General features: G+C 43.3%; 1 protein-coding gene across 1 annotated transcript; it reads right to left on the bottom strand.

Annotated features, from left to right (window-relative positions):
* Positions 1 to 1,058: 1,058 nt before the first annotated feature.
* Positions 1,059 to 21,487, bottom strand: IVD (isovaleryl-CoA dehydrogenase). The gene is made up of 12 exons (XM_083744998.1): positions 21,301 to 21,487; positions 18,284 to 18,373; positions 14,989 to 15,040; positions 14,203 to 14,372; positions 11,798 to 11,891; positions 10,491 to 10,627; positions 9,710 to 9,806; positions 7,034 to 7,127; positions 5,998 to 6,079; positions 4,806 to 4,910; positions 4,115 to 4,187; positions 1,059 to 3,780 (listed from the first exon to the last, which is right to left on the bottom strand). The coding sequence occupies exons 1-12, from the start codon at positions 21,442 to 21,444 to the stop codon at positions 3,647 to 3,649; spliced, it is 1,272 nt and encodes a 423-aa protein (XP_083601124.1). The 5' UTR covers positions 21,445 to 21,487; the 3' UTR covers positions 1,059 to 3,646.
* Between the last annotated feature and the right edge of the window lie 813 nt (positions 21,488 to 22,300).

The following is a 22,300-nucleotide window of genomic DNA, read 5'->3' as shown; positions in this document are numbered from 1 at the left end:
TCATCATATAGAACTGCAGTGTTGAAAGGGACCACGAGGGTCTTCTAGTCCAACCCCCTGCAAGGCAGGAATCTTTTTGCCCAATGTGGGACTCAAACCCAAGACCCTGATATTAAGAGTCTCATGCTGTACAGTGGAAACTCGGGTTGTGCATGTGATCCGTGCACAAAGTGTGATTTAGTGTTTCTGCGCATGCGCGAGCACAGAAACCCAGAAGTAACCCGTTCCGGTACTTCTGGGTTCGGAGCAGTGCGCAACCCGAAATTGCGTAACCTGAAGCGCCTATAACCCGAGGTACCACTGTACTTGCAATAATAATGAGAATAATCAGAAACTGTTTGGAAGTGCTGCCAGCCTATGGGGCCTCAGTGCTGCCTGCAAAGTGTAACGGCAAAAAATTAACAAAGCTGGTGGTATATCTGGCTCCTACACAATTAAGTTAAAGATCCTGGTAATTTAGATTACAAACTAGGCCCCCAGTTATGAGAAAGGTAATCCCTTTCTACAGAGAGATATTTTGCAAATTACTCCTCCCTGCTGCAGCAAGTGTTCGAATCCAGGCCCAAGGCCTAACAACAGGTTCTTGCACCAGTCCAGCCATAAATCTAAAAACATTAAATAAGGTTGGCATTCTCTTGTCAACTCCCTGTGGCCCCATCCTCCCAACACAGTAATTATGAAGGTGCATCTTGTGAAAAGCAGTGCATCTGGCAACAATAGGATTAGCAAAATGGCCACTAATCTACATAATGCAACAGTAGAAAGACATGTTTGGGTAGTTTGGCCTTATATAATGCCTGCTGCTGGTTATGACTCCCCAGTGATCAAAGGTCCCTGTATCTGCCCAATGTGTAGTGAAGGAAGGAGTATCGCAGCTAAAAAAGTGAACCCCTCCCCAACATACACACCAGTTTCACCCATACAGGATGTACTGGTTGGGAGAGGTTTGCTTCACAGTTGTGGTGATTTAATGCTAAGAAGCACATGAAGTTTCTACCTGCCTCCTGCTGGGCATACTAGAGCATGCTAATAGCTGATACATGAATAGGGGGCATATATTTGTTTGTACTGCAATAGTTTAATCAACATTAATGCATTCAACAAACCCATCTGTTAGTCAGCAATTTCTCCATGTTTCACATTACATTGGAAAGAACCCTTTGAATAAACCACTCAATACATTCAATCACATTGACTTATGGATACATCCAGAGTTTTATTAGCAATCTCCCAGAAGAATTACGGATTCCATCTTAACACTTCTGTGAAGAAGCTCGCCCAAGGGCCAGGCAGCAAATTTAGAAGTCAGAGTGTTAAAGATCATAAAACTGTAGACTTGGAAAGGACCCCAAGGATCATCTAGTCCAACCCCTTGCAATACAGGAATCTCAACTAGATCATCCATGACAGGTGGCCATCCAACCTCTGCTTAAAAACCTCCAGTGAAGGAGAGACCACAACCTCCCGAGTTGAATCCGTTCCTTTGTATTATTCAACTCTTACACTCACTGCAATGGAGCTTTGGACAAGTTGGGTGATAAAGCTGTACCTGCTACCACATTTTATGATGTATAAACAATCCTGCTGCAAATTAAGATTTCAAAATGGGTTAAAAGCAACATTTCACTGCGCTTTAGAAACACTTCCTGTTTCTGTGTCTCTCTTCCAATAACTGCCCTTTAACAGATACTTTCTGAAAATGAGGCAGAAGGCTGCAGAATCTAACGTGATTGAGAGATGCAAAGATTCCATGAATTTTAATGGGACATGTATGCTGAGAGATGGGCAATTTGTTTGACAGTGTGCAATACTGCCAACTTTTGCCCATCCACTACTTATCTTTTGAAATGAAAGCTGGTGTCCTCAGAGACTCTGTGAGACTTAAATAACACTGAAGACCAAATATGCTATGCTCTAGGGCTGTTCCCAAAAGAGCATCTCATTCTGAATGGTCAAAGAGATTGTCATGATTTCCACCTTCAAGGTCCATTTCAACCATCAAGTGCTGTCACCACCACCTTTTAAAAAACGTTTATTAAGAAGAAAGGGGAAAGTTGTACAGAAATAGTAAAAGGTTTTAAGTCAATCATACGTTGTGCATATGGGATTTAAAGATGTGTCTTGGGTTTGAAAAAGTTGACCGGGTTACCAATTACTAATCAAGATTCCCCATGACCCCATCAGATCTGAAGGGTTTCCACAATTTATTTGAGCTTTAGATGTTTGTGGGGTTGATGTTTTCTGTCCCACAGGCATGGCCCACAGTGCCTGGTTCTGTTCGCTGCTTTTGGCACATAAGAACCTATTTGACCCACTTCAAAATCACTTGGGTGAAAAGTGGTATATAACTGGAAAATAAAAGGAAGTCTGACTTATGCAAGCATGTCTGCTTGCAGTGAAAGGATCCCCTCTCGTTAGAAAATTGAATGTGTTATATGAGAAAGACTGAATTATTAAGACCAGCTTACCAACATAAACCTTGTGTGTTCTAGCATACTGGTTCTCCGTTAGATTCAAGCCACGCCAATCCCTTCATGAATTGGTCTAAGATTAACAGAGCTCAAGTGCTGGAAGCTGCTGGTTTTCATTATACTGTCTCCCTTTCCATCGTTTATGTGGACAGTACAGGATCAGCCTAAAAGTTCATGGTAAGGTACTGCCCAGAGAGAGAAATCAATGGAAGACAATAATCCAGCCACCGACAACCATTTTAAATCCTAGCCAACTTCTGTTTTTGCCTGGACTTTAACATCTTTGGAAATTGTGTCACACTGTTTACCACCCAGTAAAAACCAAAAACCTTTCAGTCCTCATATGATGGTGTGTAAAGCACCACTAGATCCCTCCCGTCTTATCCATCAGCTGAGCTTTCGTTTCTTCTAGTAGGCAGAGCAAATTGTACATGCAGCCATGTTCACCGAGGGGAAGCTTTGCAAAAGCACCTAACATTCCCCAGTCAAGTTGCCTCCTCCGCCTCCTCCCCAATTCACTCTCGGCCGGCACATTGTAGTGTTTTGACATTTTAACTGCTTCCAGAATGATAGATGGTGACATCACCGCATGAATCAAGCATGAGGTGGCAGTTCATCAAATGAATGAAGGCTTCGCAGGGTATTAATATACCTCAGTAAGCAGCAAGAGAGGATAGGAACAAACAAAAATGCATACCTCCCATGTTACCAATGTTTCAGCAGCAGCCTTAATGCTGCTTGGGTGGCTGATCCCATGAAATGCAAAAGAACCCCATAAAGTCAGCTAGCATTCTGGAGGTGTGATGCAACGGAACACCATGCTGCTAATCCCATTCACTAAAAACACCACATTCGGGAGAGAGAGAAATCTACTTCAATAGTTCACAAAACTGATACTCTTTTTTAAAGTGTACAAAATTTCTCCCTTTCTAAGCAAGCCATGTTGGCAGATATCCACATATTCCACTTGAGCTTTCTACTGTATTCCACTGTAATTGTAATGCAATCGCATGTTCTTAGGGAATCTAGTTGGGTTTGCATTGAGAACAGAAGGTCGAGAGATAAGTGGAGGTGGTCATTCTGGTAGCGGGAGCGGAAAAATGCTTGTGCGCTTTTACAGTCTTAGAAATAAAAGGCCTCTCGGTTTGAAGTGTGATTCTCCTCGAACGACAGCACTACTTAAAGGCAGCGTTAAACGACCGGCCTATGATGATTCTCCGCACCTCGCTGGTTCCTGCGCCTATTTCATACAGTTTGGCATCGCGCAGAAAGCGACCCATAGGGTAGTCATTGATGTAGCCGTTTCCACCTGCAACACAAGAAGGCAGCCTTAAAGTCTAACAAGAGACAGAGCTCTTGGATGCAGACTGGGTCCTGCGGGCAACAGGCTTGTGGGATGATGAATGCTGAATTTGGCTAAAATGGAGATCACTCAAATGGATATCACTTGTTAGCCCAGAGCGGCTGGGGCAACCCAGTCAGGTGGGTGGGGTACAAATAATAAAGTTATTATTAGTAGTAATAATTGCTCCCAATTCCATGATTAAAGCAGGGTAACAAGAAGATGGCATGAAATTGTGCAACTGCCTGCTAGGTCAGCCTGCCTTTTGGTGGGATAACCACATGCACATCTGTGATCTTACCCAGACACTGAATTCCATCCAAAGCGACCTGCGTAGCACATTCCGCAGAGTAGAGAATCACTCCTGCACAGTCCTGGTGGGGCAGATAAGATCATTTTCAATCAAGAACTTCCAAGATAGACGTTCAGCTCTTCTGGCCCCAACCCCCCACAAGCGACTGGCAGAATTGTCTAAGCCAGGCCAGCCGTCTTTCTAGCTAAACCAGATTTCGAATTCGCACCATGGTTACCAACAAGGAAGCACCCACCTTTTCTTCCGAGATGAGGGCACTGTTATGCACCCCTTAAGCTCTGACTACCCCCACCCACCTGCGAATTGCAACAGACACCATAACATTCATGGCTTCATGCTACGCTGAGTTTAGGTACACATGGGATTTAAGATAAGAGACAGCACTTCCATTGTCCATCCTATTAGGTTGTCATCATGAGCACATGAAAGCTATGATATTAGTGGCAAAAGCAAGTGGCACAATATTCTAGTACCAGTTCAATTTCTCATGCTGCATCTATACGCAAAAGGAAAGCCATTGCCAGGTGGGCAAGGAAGTATTCTTCTCCTTTAAGAGTGTATTCAAAACATCATATATTTTCTGCTGTGGACTTAAGTCTCTTACTGATTCTTCACCCCTCCTGCTTACACAAAATACAGAAGGGTCAAAAAGAAATGTTGCAAGCACCCATGAGCTCACCTTTGCATTGCAGTGTCCTCGATCACAGGCCTTTGCGACATTGTACACATACTGTCGACAAGCCATCAGCCGTGTGTACATATCAGCCATTTTACCCTGCATGAGCTAATCAGAGCATAAGGAGAGAGAGAGATTTGGATTTATTTTCACAATTTTTATCACCCCTTGCTGCTATCCTTAGTACAAAAACAATTAAGATGGCAACAAGTATACACACATAAAGTAAATTAATAAAAATTATTAAGTTAAAAGTTACAGGAAGCCCGCAACTTACATAGGGGTTACGTTCCGGGAATAGTGCCTAAAGTCAAAGTTGTGTATACAGTGGTACCTCAGGTTACAAACACCTCGGGTTACAAACACTTTGGGTTACGGACTCCGCTAACCTGGCACTAGTACCTTGGGTTAAGAACTTTACCTCAGGATGAGAACAGAAATTGTGCGGCAGTTTCGGCAGGCCCCATTAGCTAAAGTGGTATCTCAGGTTAAGAACGGACCGCTGGAACGAATTAAGTTCATAACCAGTGGTACCACTGTAGTCAAAACACATTAGGTTCAATGGCATGTGGGACTGCCAAAGTCATTTCCTCCGCCCCCTTATTTATCTATTTATTTATTTTGCCACGTGTGTAAAGCTGAATGTGCACAAGTTAAATGCACATAAATTGCGGGCTTGCTGCATACATTTAGCATTCGGACAGCAGCAACCTGGATCCTATTTTTAAAAACCCAGACTTAAACGTACCTGCCTATATATTTAAAAAAGAGAGTTTGGTTGACCACTAAAAAGACAAGCATCCAGTAGTGCACACTGCGATTCCAAATCCAACTAAAGTTGAAATAGTTACCTGAATATTCAAAGCTAACATCAGCTGCCATAATCAGGAAATCGAAACCAAACCCTGGATTTCTCCTAAGCCCTAAATTTCTGAATGCACATCATCATGAGGTTCTAGCAATAGGAGACATTTCAGTGTTACATTAAAATCAGCCAGCAACTAAAAAGGAACTTGGGGAAAATGGTTAGCTTCAGAATTGCTTGTTAGGAAATAAGCAGCATCACAGCCCTAGGTGGAAATATTTATCTGAGGAAGACAGATTGATCCAGAACCAGCTTTATCCAACTGTAAAAGGAAGCAGGCTCTAAAAGCAGGCTCTAAAAGTTCACTGGCAACCCTCTTATGGCTCTCACCTGAAAATGGCCAATTTTCTGTCCAAAAGCTTCCCTCACATGTAAATATGGGAGTGCATGGTCCAGGACAGCCTGCATGATCCTGGAAGGGAAAGAGGCATGCAGATTTTTAAGATTTCCATCCTGCCTTTGAAAAGTTGGCTTATAGAGAGTCAATAAAAACATCAAAACATCATCATCAAAATACAATCCATATAACCAAAAAAATAAAGGAGCTGCAAAAGCAGGAATAACAATAAAAAGTAGCCTACAGATAAACTGAAAAAGTCACAAATGAGATGTTGCAATACCTACATGGGTATGCTTAGATGGATAGTTGGATAGGACAGGATAACAACTCCCGCCATAGAGAAACCTGTAAATTTTAACAAATGCATGTAGCTCTGTTTGTCCACTAAATATAATTAAATAAATCCAGACGTCATAGTAGGTTAGGGACCAGTTTAGTGGTGGCACTAATCTATTCACAAAATCCTATATTAGATCACCGGCAACCCCAGTTAATAGGGTCACCAGGGAGACCAGGTAGCAGGTGATGGGAAAGGCCTCTCTGCTTGAGATCCTCAAAAGCTGCTGCTTTTCAAAAGTCTCCATCAGGTTGGATATTGAAAATAAAAGGGGCAAAAATATGCCACAGGGCAGTCTACTCTGTAGTTGGCAATAGCATTAACCCGGGGTCCACAAACTCTGGCTGGCCTTAAGACCTAGCCAAGGCCTCGCTGCTTTTCAAGGATTCCCAAAGGCAAGAGTTTCATGTCAGGGAGAATCCCATGGCATCTCTACATTCAGGGAGAAGGGCAGGTCCTCTCATTAGAGAGCAAAATATCTGCTGTGTCTAAACAGACTATCCACATAGCACAATTACCACAGCTGTTTTCAAGCTGTCCTGTGGCACAGCAGTTGTGTGAGGTCACTAGTTCATAAAAAGATGAGCATCCCCCTCCAGCCATTAAAGTGGTGGCGATTCCATGTATTAATAGAACCAATGAAGCACAACAAGCCATGTCACTAGAGTAATAAATAAATACATATTTACCCCAGGGGTCCGCCAGACAACACAAGTCTCTCCAGATCCAAGCCACTCATCAACACATAGACTCCTTTACTCAGTTGCCCCAAGACATTCGCAGCTGTGAGGAGAAAGGGAAAGTTGATTTCTGATGAACCTACACTGGATAGTGTGTTCCTTGTGCGTTTATATATGTGTGCTCACATAGGGAGTAAAGGTAAAGGGACCCCTGACCATTAGGTCCAGTCATGGCCGACTCTGGGGTTGTGGCGCTCATCTCACTTTATTGGCCGAGGGAGCTGGCGTACAGCTTCCACTAAGCCGCTTCTGGTAAACCAGATCAGCGCACAGAAACACCATTTACCTTCCCGCCAGAGCAGTACCTATTTATCTACTTGCACTGTGCGCTTTTGAACTGCTAGGTGGGCAGGAGCAGGGACTGAGCAACGGGAGCTCACCCCGTCACGGAGATTCAAAGTCCTAGGCTCTGTGATTTAACCCACAGCGCCACCCGCGTCCCCACATAGGAGTATGCCCCAGTATATAAGCACAAACACAGTTACACCTTACACTCAAACATCGCTTTTTATTTTCAAGCAACATAAACTAAGAGAAAGCAGCAACACGATCTCAGTTGCTCATGTACCTTGCACAAAACAACAAAGTGTGTTTACAGCCTACGTCTTGGCATCGTTACTAAGGGACAGATCAAATTATGCATGAATTAGCTTCAATGGGAACTTGTTTTAATCTGTTGGTGATCAGAGTGCTGAACGCAGCATGATTCCAAGTGCCTGCTACAGACAGGAGACTCCGAGTTCTAGACTAAAATATATATGTATTACAAAATTTGGCACACATATGCATTCAGTTGACTTAAGCCAACTTTTTCACCCTGTTCACACATTATGGGAAGCCATAGTTAATGGTTTACCATAAAAGCGCTGATCTTCATCAGTTTGCTCCTCCTTCACAAGAAGGAAATCATGATTCCAGACTTGGCATTATATCCAAACTGTGATTCGTTTTGCTCCAACCACTCATGATCAGTGAGCCAAGGACAAACCTTAGCTAGAGATCATGGTTTGTAGGGAGCAAGAGAGGATCACTGGTTCAGACATAACACTAACCCAGTGTAGTTTCCTGCATGTGCTGGCATCCCATGCGCATGAGGCCAGTACTGTATCAATTTCTGCACTGCAAATGGTGCCTGAATCAGTGGTGTTACTCCATACCACATACCGATCTTAATTGATGAATTTGGATTTTCCCTCCCAACCTGCAGGGACCGAGGAAGGAAGCATGGGGCTCATGGGTGGAAGCAGAGAATTAATTTAAAAAAAAAACACAGTTGGCAAATAGCATGGGTAATGCTGCTGAACGGAGAAACTGCATGAAGTAACTCCTTGTGAAATACAAAAACAAAAAAACAAAAAAGGAAAGAGCTGCATCTGAATTCCCTGAATGTACCTTCAACAATTACGCCTCGGGCAAAATATAAGATGAGCTTTCCAAATCCGCTCCTGACCATTGCTGTGTGACCTAAGAGTGGGACTCCGTGGGGCAGAACTCACAATCAAAGGAACCTGCGCAACACTTGGTGGAGTGCCAATGACAAACCCGTACGCTAATACAGCAGAGGGGGTGGCAAACACTCAAAAGCACACTCTGATCTAAGGGAAATGTTGCGTTGGAGATGCAGGAATCTATTGAAGCAGCTCGACACTGAGCAATAATTGAAGTGGTCCTGGGAGATCAGAGGGAGTCTCAAAAAGAACACGCGTTCTTTGGTACTGCTACTAATCTCTTCCGCTGAGGAGAGGGAGCCTGTGACCACGAGAGCACACTGGAAGGATCGGAAGCAGACTGGAAGGAAAAATGGCAGCCCAGCAGCCATTTAATTGGTGTTTCTGAGAAGTTTGTCCTTGGGAAAGAGGGGGCAAGCAATCAGTTTGGATTTGGATTTGATATCCCGCCTTTCACTCCCTTTAAGGAGTCTCAAAGTGGCTAACATTCTCCTTTCCCTTCCTCCCCCACAACAAACACTCTGTGAGTTGAGTGGGGCTGAGAGACTTCAAAGAAGTCTGACTAGCCCAAGGTCACCCAGCAGCTGCATGTGGAGGAGCGGAGACTCGAACCCGGTTCCCCAGATTACGAGACTACCGCTCTTAACCACTACATCACACTGGCTCTCAGTCCTGGAGCTTCTCAGTAACATCTGAAAATTGAGGGTGGTTGGGGAAGAACTTGCCACCACACAAAGGGAACCAAGGAAGAAATCTTGGCTTTTCCCACGGGACAGAAATCAGCCACAGCGAGTGTAAATGTGGTAGCCTATCCTGGCTAGTCTTTCAACTGATGGCCTCGCAGTAATATCACCTTCAGTCTTGGTCCACTTTCCAGAGGTGTACAGCAGATCCACAAGCTTGCCCCCTTCAAGCAACAATTAAGACCTTCATTTCTAGACAAGCTTGATAAGATTAATATTGCAAAACAAAACTAATGATGGGCCAAGTAGATTTGATGATGCTTTTATATATTACTTGCTTGAACTATTTAATAACATATGCTTTTCATGATGGGTTTTATTTTTTTCTAACTTTTCATTGTACACATATTTGAACATTGCAGTGACTAGAAAATATAAGTAAGGAAAGAGTTGCCATGGGTTGAGGGAGGTAGGTCAACTTCAGTATCACTCACCAGGAATCTTGCAGTCCTCAAAGACCAATTCACAGGTATTTGACCCTCTCATTCCCAGTTTATCAAGCTTTTGTGCGGTGCTGAAACCAGGTGTACCCTGAAGAAAAGGGGAGGAAGAACTACTAGAAAAATCCATTTTTTATAAAGAGGCCGATCGAATGATGGCACACTGCATGACAATTCAGAGGATAAGCAGGGAGAGGATTAAAATATTTGAAACATGAAAGTGCCTACAGATAATCCCAAGTTTATTTCCTTCATCATCAAGTCAAGAACTTCAGATATTAGGGAACGAACACCCCAATCAGAGTGAACTCTGTTGTTTCCAGGCAGACCTGAGCCCCCGTGTCTTCTTCTCAAAATGGAACACTGTATGGCAGGTCCTTTGCTGGCTCTGGTGTCTGGCCAAATATCCAACTTTACCATCTGTAGAGCTTGCCCAGGAGAATCCTCTCCTCACAGGGACTCAAATGTGGCATTTGCCCAGAACTTTCAGGGAACATCAGCACAGATTCCTTGGCTCTGTTCCATGTGCCACAGAGCAGCACGGCAAACTTCTGAACAACAAGTACTATCACCTGCCTACAGCTTACTTCAGCAACCATTGTAGATTCATTCAGCAGGGAAGAATTTTGAATTCATTCTGATGTGCAAGTCAAGGGGTAGGAACGAAAGCGTGACTCCCCCCCCCCCCATCAAGAAATCTCACACCTGAGTGACCAGAAACCACCTGGAAAGTATCTTCCTTGGAAGAGGGAGCATCACTGTCCCATAAACCTACCTTCTCCACAATGAATGCTGTTATCCCTTGAGAAGCTGGAACAGCACTTGGATCTGTTTTAGCATAAACAATTAGGACGTCAGCATCTGGACCATTGGTAATCCAAAATTTGTTCCCGTTCAAAACAAAATAATCTCCTAGAAAAGATGAAACAAGCAGAAAATTCTGTTAAGACCCACATGACAGCTTGACATTCCACAAGTAATTCTTCTCGATTTCTGGAAATCTGATTTCCTGCATTCCTAGGTCTGGCATATCAAGAAAAAGAAAAACTTGCAGAGCTGCATCTTCTACTGCAAAAAAATAATACAGACACTACACAGCTCAGTTTTATAGCTGGCTTTTTCTATCACCAGCCAGCTCTCTTGAAAAGTAGGGCTAGAATTGCCCCCATGCTTAAAACATTTTTGTTTAGGCAAGGCTGTCCAGACTTGCAGATGCTGATGCAATTTGATGCTTTTTGAATATTAATTTTTAATTATTTTTAAATGTTTCAAATTGCTTTTAACTGTTTTTTATTGATAATTTTAAATATTTCTTGTAAATTACTTAGAGGTTTTGCTAGTATCAAGCACTATATAATAAATTTCTGTAAATAAATAAATACATGCTAAAATATATATTGGTTCTCAAAATATTCACAACAGGATACCTGGCCCACAGGCCAGTGTATCTTGAATAGTGTAATTTACATCACACACTCCCTTAACTTTGGAGTTTTTGCCTCTCAACCCGGCTTCTACATACACAGTTTCTTCCCCAGCTCTTGTTCCTAATACCACATAATCTCTATTTTAAGGCCATGGGACCTCTGGAAACCAGAAATTTGTCTTCTCCACTCCTGCCTTTCAGCAGTCCCAATGAAGCTGAAATTGGGGTGTGGAACCTCTGGCCTGCTCTTGCCCATCTTGCACCTGGATTACCCCTTTCTATTTCCTGCTATTTATTTATTTATCACATTTTATATCCCATCTTTTTCTCCAGGGAGCATAAGGTGGTGTACACGGTTCTCCCTCTCCTCACTTCATCCCCACACAACCCTGTGACATAGGTTAGACAGCGACTGGCCCAAGGTCACCCAGTGAAGCTTCATGGCCATGTGGGGTTTTGAACCTTGGTCTCCCAGGTCTTCAGACACTCCAGCCATTAGACCACACTGGCTATTCTGTTTGGGAGGGTGCAAAGACACACACAGAATTGTGCTGGCAATGAATGGACAAAACAAAATGCATAGAGGATCAGAAATTCTTAAACAGCAATGTCCAAAGGCCACTGCAGGTGGCAAATTCCAAATCGGTGGCATTTACCTTTTCTGTCTGCCCTCAGCTTCATAGAGACAACATCAGAACCAGCATTGGATTCACTCATTGCTAGTGCTCCAACATGCTCCCCGCTGATCAGCTGAAGGGACGAGAGGTGCAAGAAAGATACAAAATGAATTGTGTTCCCACTCTTGCCTTAAAAACCAGATCTCAATAAACCTGAAAGTTTTTTCATGCTATGGTGGGGACACTACCTTTGGCAGAATTCTCCAATCAGGTGTACTATTTAAGAAATGGCACAAAAATCAATACATTGCAGTTTAACGAGGACGTGGCAAACGAAAACCTACAATTTTAGATGGATTCCTTAGGTAGGAGAGAGTGCCAAGCAAACTGTGCTAGGGGATATAGATGTCCCTCTTAATCCCCTTTCCTGTGCAGTCCTTTGAAAATGGATGACTGGACAGGGCAGTCGGTTTGAAGACACTTGCAAAAAAGGCAATTCACAAAGAACAAGACTCTCCAGTGTATGGAATAAATCAGGGGAATGGGACGAGATGCCAGAATGGTAGGCAATAAACTAAAGTCTTTGACCCTTGCAATGGAATAGCAGGTGGTGACCCTTCTTTTGGGCTCCCTTACGCCACCCTCTGGCACAGCAGCTGCTGCCTCCCCCCATCAATTTCCTCCTGCCCACCTCTCCCACCCCACAGTCTATTCCCTTTCAAACTTCTTTGGTTTACACGTGAAATAGATTTCATAACCAATCACAACACCCCTCTACTAATAATGATTTATGATTTCAAATGTATAATGAAATGCTGAGTACAAGTGTCTCAGGTTACTGAGATTCAAACCACACAAGTTTCATCCTGCGCTCAGATGGGCAAAGGCTGTTTATTAGATATAGAAGTGGAAACTGTTCATTCATTTGGGTGACAGTAGATGATTAAGAAAAAGGAATGTATTATAAAATCAAAAAAGGCAAAAATCGGGTTCCATCGTAATTCACCCCCAACTAAATAAAAACCCTGTTTCATGTGGCCCCTGTAGACTCTTTATAAAAGAGCAACAGTTGGAGAACCCTACCTTTCCTAGTCATCACAGTCTTCTTATACACATCCTCTGGCAGGTGAAGACTGTTTATTTCAGCAGGCCTTTGGGAACTGACTGCTCTTAAGGAAAGGGCTTTTAATAGTGCTGTGCTGTTTTTAGTGCTTTTACTATCACACTGGAAATTGATCATGGGAGGCAGGGAGTGTTCTTGTGTGCCAAACAGCATGGAGTGATTGAGGTAGCCTTGAAGTTTTGGTTTGTTCTTAAGGGTGCAACAGAGGATGATGCTGTCAGGGCCTTCTTCAACCTGTTTTCTGTCAGCAGAAGCACCCCATGACTCTCGAGTGCTTCCTTTTCTTCCCAAAACTAGCCACAGACCATACATGGCAGCAAAGGACAAGCTGCAGGACAAGCTGGTAAATACCCTTGTGTGCAGAGCATGTCGGAACAGTCTGAAGTTTGGAATTTTTAGAAAGCAAATTAGGACTCACTACAGGGGACCAAAGTGCATCTGGTGCTATATGACAGATATGACAACAGCTTCCCCTGCTCCCAATGAAACACATAAGGCAGTTTCGAACAGCAATGACTCAGAGCTGGGTACGTGAACCGACTCCAGTGAAAACATGATGTTTGACAGGAGGACAGACAAGTTTATGAATATGAAACATTCACGTTTGCTCTGTGACAGATCATCCACCAAGTGATCTACTTGCATGTGTTAATCAACCTTATGGAAATCCAGATGCCATTCCTGCCTCTACTTAATAGCGTGTGTGTTAACTATTCTAAACTAAATTCTGAAAAAGGCAGAGGGATACCAAAGCCAAGAATGCAGACTTTTCCAGCTTGCACCTTCCAAGCCGAAGGTGGGAGGCGGATGCCAGTCTGGTTCAACAAAATGCAATTCTAAATATGTCCGATGAAACTCAGTGAAACTTGCTCCGGAGTAAATGTACTTAAACTTTCATTGCACATTTGGATTTCAAACCAATAGTCTTCTCTCCCAGAGATCCGTGACTTTTGCTTGTAGCAACAAAACAGAAGAATTTTTTTTAAAAAAGATAGAGAGTTCAGGTTTTTTTAAAAAATGAATTTTCATTAATAATGTTTTAGATTGTTTTTTATATGTTTTCTTATATTTAACTATATTATTTAATCTTTTTTTATATCTGCCACCCCAGGTGCCTTTGGGAGGAAGGGCAAACTAGAAATTTCATAATAAATAAATGCTTGGAAATATAAAATTAAATTTTAAATAAAATGATGGGGGCAAAGTGTCCAATTTGGGAGCATTATTTTTCTTTGCGCTAAGAAACATGTTCTGTAATTGAAGCTGTTACCCAGCATGCTTCTAGTTCCCTGGATACATCAGACTCCACGATTCCACATACCTTGGGCAAGTACTTCTCTTTCTGTGCTTCGTTGCCGTTCCTCACCATCTGATTGATGCAAAGGTTAGAGTGGGCGCCGTAGCTCAGCCCAACAGCTGCGGAAGCCCGAGAAATCTCTTCCATCACCAACACGTGGTCCAGGTATCCCATCGCAGAGCCACCATATTCAGCTGGTAAGGAGAAGAAAATATTTATAGACTTACCTAGAACACAGTCAAAGAGCCTTGTGACACAGTTAAGATTTATAACGCCATAGGCTTCCTTGTACTACGCTCCACTCATCAGATGTGTGAAGTGCAATCCTAAACTGGCAGGCATATATCCACATACTGCCAGGAGGTGGGGCAGAAGTGAAGTCAGAGGGAAGCAAACAACAAAGAGAGCAGGCAGTGATGAATGAATTACACAGTTACAACTTTAGGAAACGGTGGGAGATATTTCATATGACTAACTCCTAGGGGCGCACGCACCATGCGCCAACTAGGGCTCCCTGTGTGTGCATGCTCCATCATAGACACGTATATGTTTGTCACATGTAACAAAAGCACACATTATTTCCGAACAAAGGCAATATCCATATAGAAAACATGTCATTCATAAGGTGTTCTTTTAGACCTCAGCAGCCTTGGCCTTTGGCAAACTGCCAGTGAGCTAATAGGGTCTGTTTTCCCCTCAAGCCCTTGGTCTCCAATTATTCATTCACAGACATTACTAACTGCAGCATTTCCCACTTAAATATACCATATTTTGTCAGAATGAGGAAGGCAGGGCTAGTTACACACTCACCTGGAGCAGTTATTCCTAGAACACCTAGATCACCCAGCTTCTTCCAAAATGCCTACAAAGAGCAGAGGAAAGCTGTTAGAGAGACCCTGACCTTTCACAAGACCAGGAACCAGGGTTTTTTTCATCATCTCCCTGAACGTATCATTTTAATTTCCCCACAGAAGCAAAAAGCTGGGCAAAATAATGGTTGTCATGGAACCTGCTGTGAAACAGAAGGTCACAGCCACCTTGAATACTTCACATCCACTAAAGATTTGTTCCATAAAAATTAAGAAATACTAAAAAAATTAAACAACTTCTTCCATGCTGCTTCCCAGCTAGAGCCATCAGAATGATGCACTCTATAATCCTAAATAAGTTAACACATGAACTTGCATTACACAAATGTGATGAACATTATAAGCATTTATATAGCACCATCAATGTACATGGCTGTAGACCTGTGGCTCTTCTGCAACCCAACCCGATAGCATTTCTGGTGCAAGCTCAAAACTCTGCCATCATTTTGCAGACAATCAATAGGTCACCAAGATCAAAGGAGTCTATACAACATTATTTTCCACAAGGTGATCCCAGGTAGTCAAAACATGTGTCACATATCTGCTATAAAGGTCTCTGTAGGATGGGGCACACAAGACACAGGAGGAGAAATGAAGGGACTGGATTATACAGTAAGCTCACAACCTATGTGGGGGTTATGTTCCGTGGATTACACCTAAAGACAAAATTTCATATAGTCAAAACCCATTGGGTTCAATAATAAGAATAATAAGAATTTTATTATTTATTCCCCGCACATCTGGCTGGGTTTCCCTAGCCACTCTGGGCGGCTCCCAACAGAATATTAAAAACATGATAAAACATCAAACATTATAAACTTCCCTGAACAGGGCAGGTGGGGTTGCCAACAATGTTTTTCCAGGAACCCTGCCCACTTTTTAATTCCACGCCCCATGTGCATAAAACTGAATGTGCATCAAGTTAAATGGACATAAGTTGTGGGTTTACTGTACAACAAAGATAGCCAGAGATGATGTAATGTAGAAACCAAAACATTTGCGAACTTTGGACCAAAACAGGTTTCTCCTCCTGCTTCCTTCACTGGTTAGCTAACTGGTTTTAGAAAGGAATCTTGTGTTGCCCTATTATAATCTTCTTTTAATGTCAGTGTTGAATCAATCCACACATCCTTACTTGTGCAGCACTGAACTGCAGACCTGTGGCTGCTAGAACGAAGGATTTGGTGCAATTGTTGGCTGAAGAGGTGGCTCAGGTTTGGAGAAGCATAGTAATTTTGTATAGGAGCAAGAGTTCAAAAAAATTGATAAACACTCTTTTTAGTTCATCTCGCTCCAAGCAGATGTCCCTACAGTCCAATAAAACCAGCACTGTTCCCCCAACTTAGTGTAGGTCTACATGCACATCACCATTTAGATCAACCTTTGCTTATGAGTCACTATCCTGACATGGGGAAAAACCAATTAAATAACAGTGTTCATCTCCCAGAACTGACATACTGTCCACTGAGGCCCCATCTCTTCTGCAGTGATGCTTCATCCTCCTAAGACATTCCTGACACACTGAAAAATGTGACAGGTTGCCAATCAGCAGGTTTTCCTCACTGGCAGGGTGACAGGGAACCATAGCACTATTAAGCCAAACCATTTCAAATTAGGAGCCAGCCACTTATAATCAGGAGATCAGCTCAGAAACCAGAATACTTTGTTTTTACAACAGCTTCTGGGATCTCTCAGTATCTGACACTCCTCTGTCACATCAGCTTGAATCCAGGAAGAGCTTCTTCCTCCTGCAAAACTCACAATGATTTCCCCCTACTTCTGCCTGTCCAGCCAGAATCTAAAACAGTGAAGGGCAGGTCTTTTGGTAGTGTGGGATATGCCCAACTGAACTTCACACAAAGCTGCTGTTGGTCCATCCAGCCAAATAATGTCTACTCTGACTGGCAGCAGCTATACAAGATCACAGGTAAAGCTTTGCCCTGAGCCTGCTACCTTGGATGTTTTAGCAGCTGAAGCTTAGCGGGAGGCACCAGGGACAAGAGCTCCTGCATGAAAACACGTGCTTTGCTGCTGAGTTACTGCCCTTCCCTTTGGAAGGACTCATTGGGTGGCTTTTGCTTGTATATACAAGGCAAAGAAGGAATTTATGTCTCATAAATATCCCAGCTGCCCTGGGAAGATGGAGTCACATAGAGAAGGGGAACTGACTTCCCCTGCCTTATATACGTTGACACTCCAGTAGTCCTCAAGTGGTTTTCTAGACGAACGCCTTACTGCAGCACAGCTGCTCCCTGGGCCCGGAACATTGTCAGGACGGATGGCCCTGATTTCTGGAGGTGGGGTGGGGGTGTCACCTTTTAATCTATGCTTTTCAAGTTTCTTTCTCTAGGAGAAGTTACATAATAATGTTAGAGGATAGATAGGACACCTGCCTCTTCTCTGTGCCCAGCCTAGAAGGCAAGTGGGCTGCCAGAAAATGGGCAGAGCCATTTTCCAGACTCCAACAGACCATTACAATTCCCCTCGGGGGGGGGGGGGTTCCTAACTTTTGTGGGCTTATTTACAAAGTAACTTACTGGTAATGGTTATTTTGCATGATTGACCTTCTGGAAATGGTACAATTGCCAATAACTGTAGTCATTTTGTTTACTTTCTGTACTTCTGAGAACTGGTTACCTTTCCAAGCCATCCTGGTGAAGGACACCATATAATTCAATCGCAAGGTCCCACAGCACTCAAAAATTGATTCCATAAAAGGCTATTGCAAACATTTTAAAGTAATTCTCTGTGAAACACAGCAGGTATAAAAGTTCTAGTACATATGAACTTTCCAAGTACTGCAGGGCTTATAAAAACAGTGAGAAGCAGGAAGTCCCATAAAAATATCTCTAGCTCATTAACAATTAACGCAAGAGGGAATCTGTTAAATCCCATATTCTAGAAACCCAGCATCTGGAACAGTTAACTCTGTACAACCTGAAGAAGGTTCCATGAAAAGATTTATATGTTCAGGAGAGGCTACACACTCTTTCAGGTAACAGAGATGGAAAAGTTTGAAAAATAAGACAGAAACAATACCAAACATGTATATTTTATTCATTCTTGCTGAATGGCATACATGTCCTTTTCCCCGGGTTTAGTTGTTTATTCTTTCTAATGGGTAGGCATTTTGTAACTTTCTCAAACCCTTCATATTTGCATCCTTTAAATTATATTCATGCATCTCCCGAAGTCATGTTATATAATAAGTAGGTTCACAGTACAGAAGCACTTACCCTCATGCCTTCAAATTCATTCTGCTGATCAATTTCTTGGGCCTTTGGAGCCAAGTGCTCCTGACAGAATTTGAACATAGTTTGCCGAAGCTGTTAGAAATGAAAATGTAAAAGTGCACATTATAAAACACAATTGCTAAGTTCCTTCCTTTGAATGCTATCAAAAAGGTTCCCTAGCTGTTTTTCTTTGAGATCTCAAGCCCGGAATAGAATATTCTATTAAATTCCCACTTACTGTCAATAAAACTATTTAGCGCTAACCATGGTGGCAGCTGAAACCTGTGAAGTTACTGACAAAACACTTTCTGTCTAGTCTACAATGTATATCTCTTGATATTTTAAAATAGGTTTAATCTGGTTTTTAAACAGTTATCCCCTACCTAGTAACATAAAGACGTTTGATGGCTCTGGTTAAAATATATTATGGTAAAGTATACCAAAAGCACTTGGGTGTGTGGATGGGTAGAAGAAAGTTCACACTAATTCCTAACTACCCTTGGGCCTATCTATGCAGCATGCCAACACCAAAAAAGTGATGGTTCAACTAAGTAAGCAATGTGACATTTCAAAGTCCCAAAGCCAGCAAAACCAAATCAAACCCCACAGAGCCATTCTAAAGAATGCTACATGCAATACATGGCCCAAGACTGCTGACTGAGCCAAACTGATGGATGGGATCCTGGGGTCTCTCAGGAATATGGAGAAGCCTCAGAAGCAGAAGGCCTTGGCTGTCACTGGCCCTGAAACACCCTGTTTTGAGGTCTTCCACTGAGCGGAGATTTACATTCATAGAGCCTTCTGCAAATATAATATTGCCCGCTAATAGAGAAACATTTCAGCCTCTTCTTAACTGATGTGGGAGTTAGGACTTGCTCTGTAATGCTACTATTGGATGAGATGCTTTAGTATGTACATAACAAGAATCTATCATTTTTTAAAACTCACTTAAAAACCTGTATGATCAAGTATAATTAGCCTCACTTTTTACAGGAGAAACAAACTGCATTAAAATGGATGGACACAACATGAGAGGTTTACAGCGAAATCACTGCTTGATAAGCTATAAAAGGTTTCGCTACATCACTGCTACACACACCGTATACTATAAAGAATACAGTGGAGCTAGTATATACTAAATCACATCAGCTTTGTATCTTGTCCAGACCTGCCTCTCTGAACTGGTAGTGGCCCTCCAGGGTTTCCATCAGAGATAATTCCAGCACAGGCAACCCGAATCACAGATGGCACTCTGTACCCACACAAAATGTACATTCTACAACTGAACAGTAATCCCAGAACATAAGAGACAACCCACCTGATCCTAAAACACATCTGTGGAATTCTCTCCCCCATGAACTCAAGTCTGGCTCACTTCTGCAGGCCTTCAAAACAGACCCTAAATGTTTCCCCTCACAAACTTTTTATTCATTTCATTGCCAAGTCCTTATGTATTTGTATCAGATGCTGCTTTTGATCTATATTGTTTATTGTATTGGTTTTAAAAGTCATTACAAACTGCCTTGTGGGAGCTTGCCATGAAAGGCAGGATAGAAATAACTCAGACAACGTATTTACTTGGAAACCCTGCTGGTTCCAGTACAATTTAATTTGCCAAGAAATCATACTCAGAATTGCATCTGAAGAGAGCAGTGCTGCAAGAGCCTAACTGAAATTTAGACACGCCCTCCCTTGACTTTGTGCCATTGTGTCACGACAAGGACCGTAAGCAGCTACCAGTTGCTGACTAAGATTTAGAAAACAGCTTTTCCAAGGCTAGCAGCACACTCTTTCAAGGAGACACAAAGGAAGAAAATGAACTGGTGGGAACTGACACGCACCCTTAAAGGCACTTTTATTTATTCTTTGGTGCTTTTGAAAGGATAGGGATAATGGAAATATCCTCCTTTATATGGAAAATTATATGCTGGTAAGCTCTGTTATCTTATTTCCTGACTGAAAAAACTTAGGAGAGCTATCTGGCTTACACCATCCTATAAGAAAATCTAGTTACCTGAGCCATTTTGGAATCTTGTAGCTTTAAGAGGTTTCTCCAGATAGAGCTGAGCAAACATATACCCCCTAACGTTTGAACTAAACTACATGTGATTGCCACCCAAAGGTATTTCATGTACAAATGAATCTGCAATCTAAAGCAGAGGACTGTCACAAGGTGTGTGGGGGGGGGGTTGTTGACTCCTTCCTATCTGGTGGCTTTGTTATTGCTGTTGGTTGTTAGCTGTCACCCCCTTAACCAAAGTTTTGGGGGGGCAGGAGAGAAAGGGTGGGTGGGAAGCACTTGTTTTAATAGGAAACCCAGAAGAGGAGAAAAGCTCAATCACAGCCTCCACAGCTGCCTTTTTGTAAGAGAAAGAAAACCAATTCACTACACTTCGTCTGGCCATTAAAAGAGTGATCTTATCACTTAGGAGCGGAGCATTAATCTGCAATGGTGACTGTAAATGAGAAAGGGCAGCTACTCCGAATTAACTTCTGTGCTAAGGGTGCAAATCTGTGTCCACATCAACCTGAGACCTCACACAGGGACCCTTTCATTCGCTCCGGAATAAAAGACGTCCAGGCCGACTTGCAGCTGTGGAACTTATAAAGGGCAGCCCTGTAAAATAAGAGAAAGTTGCTGCGCTGGGAAGAAGAGGGGATCAGGGCTGCCTACAAGTTGCCCTTTCAAACTCGGAAGTCGTCCTCCACCGCATTAGAAATTTGGGGACACGATAAACCCAATGGCGAGGAGAGGGGTGGAGCGGGCACTCTGCAGGCGCTCAGAGGCGCTCGCGTCTTTCAGACCACTGCTCCATATGGTCCAAAGCAAAGCCCTGTTATTGAGAACTGGCCTTTCGCCGGAGAAAGCCCTGCGCCAGCACCTGACGGGGCGGGACCCTTCGAGGCCAACAGGAGCGCGGCTCTGAAGCGCGGCTCCTGCGCGGGGTCTGGACGGAGCAGGCGCAGAGAAAGGCTCCCGGCGAGCGACCTTCAGCCCAGCAAGGGCTCCGCCGCTGTACCTGCTGCTGCTCCTCGCTCAGCCCATTAACCGTATCATCCAGCGGGGCTCCGGCGCAGCCTCGCCGCCCCTGCCACAGTCCTCCCAAGAAGCGGCGCCGGGCCCAGCCGGCCACCCCTCGCCTCAGCGCCACCGCCGCCGCCATCTCGGTTCCTTGTGCGACTCGCCAGGCCCGTGGATCTTGGCTCCGCCCCAGAGGCCTTCTCTACCAACCAGCGCTAGCGGGTGGGGACTGGTTGCCCAATGAGAGGGGAGGGAGAGAGAAACAAGAGCCAATCGCTGCGAGGACGCTGCCTTAAACCAAAGCCAAGGCTTTGGGTGGCCCCGCGGCGGGCGGCGCCTTCGCTCCCGCGCTAGCCCACAACCCTTTTCATGCGAAATCTCAAAAGTACTTTTTCCGGTGTGCGGCTGCTGTGGGGAAAAAAAGGCAAATTCCATGGTGGGGATCGTTGGAAAGACGATCGAAGATAAAAGATGAAGCTCTGGACACCATGCCTCATGAAACGATTTTATAGAAGCAGGAAAGGGCAACCAAAATTACCAAGGAGACTGGAATAGCCCCCTGCAAGGAAATGTTATAACATTTCAGGCTTTTTAATTTAGAAAAATGGCAAGCAAGGGGGGGTATGGTTTTTATTTCATGTCCTGTGGCTTGGTCAGGTGGTCATGTACATGGCAATTTTTTACACAACAAACCTTACCTTACCTTTCCTCTAGGCTTTGCCACCCAACTCTTTAATATTTTTAATTACTTAGCCAATAACAAGTTTGCACCTTAATACACTCACTGTACTTGATAGCTTATGAGAAGCTAAACTTGAGTACTTCATTGGTTTGAAATAAGGACCCCTCCCCTTTAAAAAGTCAAGCATCAGGGTGTGAATAAACAGATGCAGTTGTGTAAATTCAGTTTTTAAGGAAACAAGGCCTCACAAGTCTGCAGTTCCATTACTATTGTCTTTCATTGTCCTGCCCTGATACTAAAGTGAAACCAAGTACAG

This window comes from Podarcis gaigeae, assembly GCF_964106915.1.
Source record: "Podarcis gaigeae genome assembly, chromosome: 1".
Taxonomy (NCBI): domain Eukaryota; kingdom Metazoa; phylum Chordata; class Lepidosauria; order Squamata; family Lacertidae; genus Podarcis; species Podarcis gaigeae.
The sequence above is the reverse complement of the archived record's forward strand: the minus strand, read 5'-3'. Positions and strand labels throughout refer to the sequence as shown.

What these genes read in the sequence shown, in the direction of transcription:
- IVD (XM_083744998.1), bottom strand. Translation starts at nt 21,444, where the DNA reads ATGGCGGCGGCGGTGGCGCTGAGGCGAGGGGTGGCCGGCTGGGCCCGG. An exon ending in TGAGGACTGCAAGATTCCTG is followed by an intron (nt 7,128 to 9,709) that starts GTGAGTGATACT and finishes TTCTCCTCACAG; the next exon opens with CTGCGAATGTCTTGGGGCAA. An exon ending in TTGTCTGGCGGACCCCTGGG is followed by an intron (nt 6,080 to 7,033) that starts GTAAATATGTAT and finishes TTTCCCTTCCAG; the next exon opens with GATCATGCAGGCTGTCCTGG.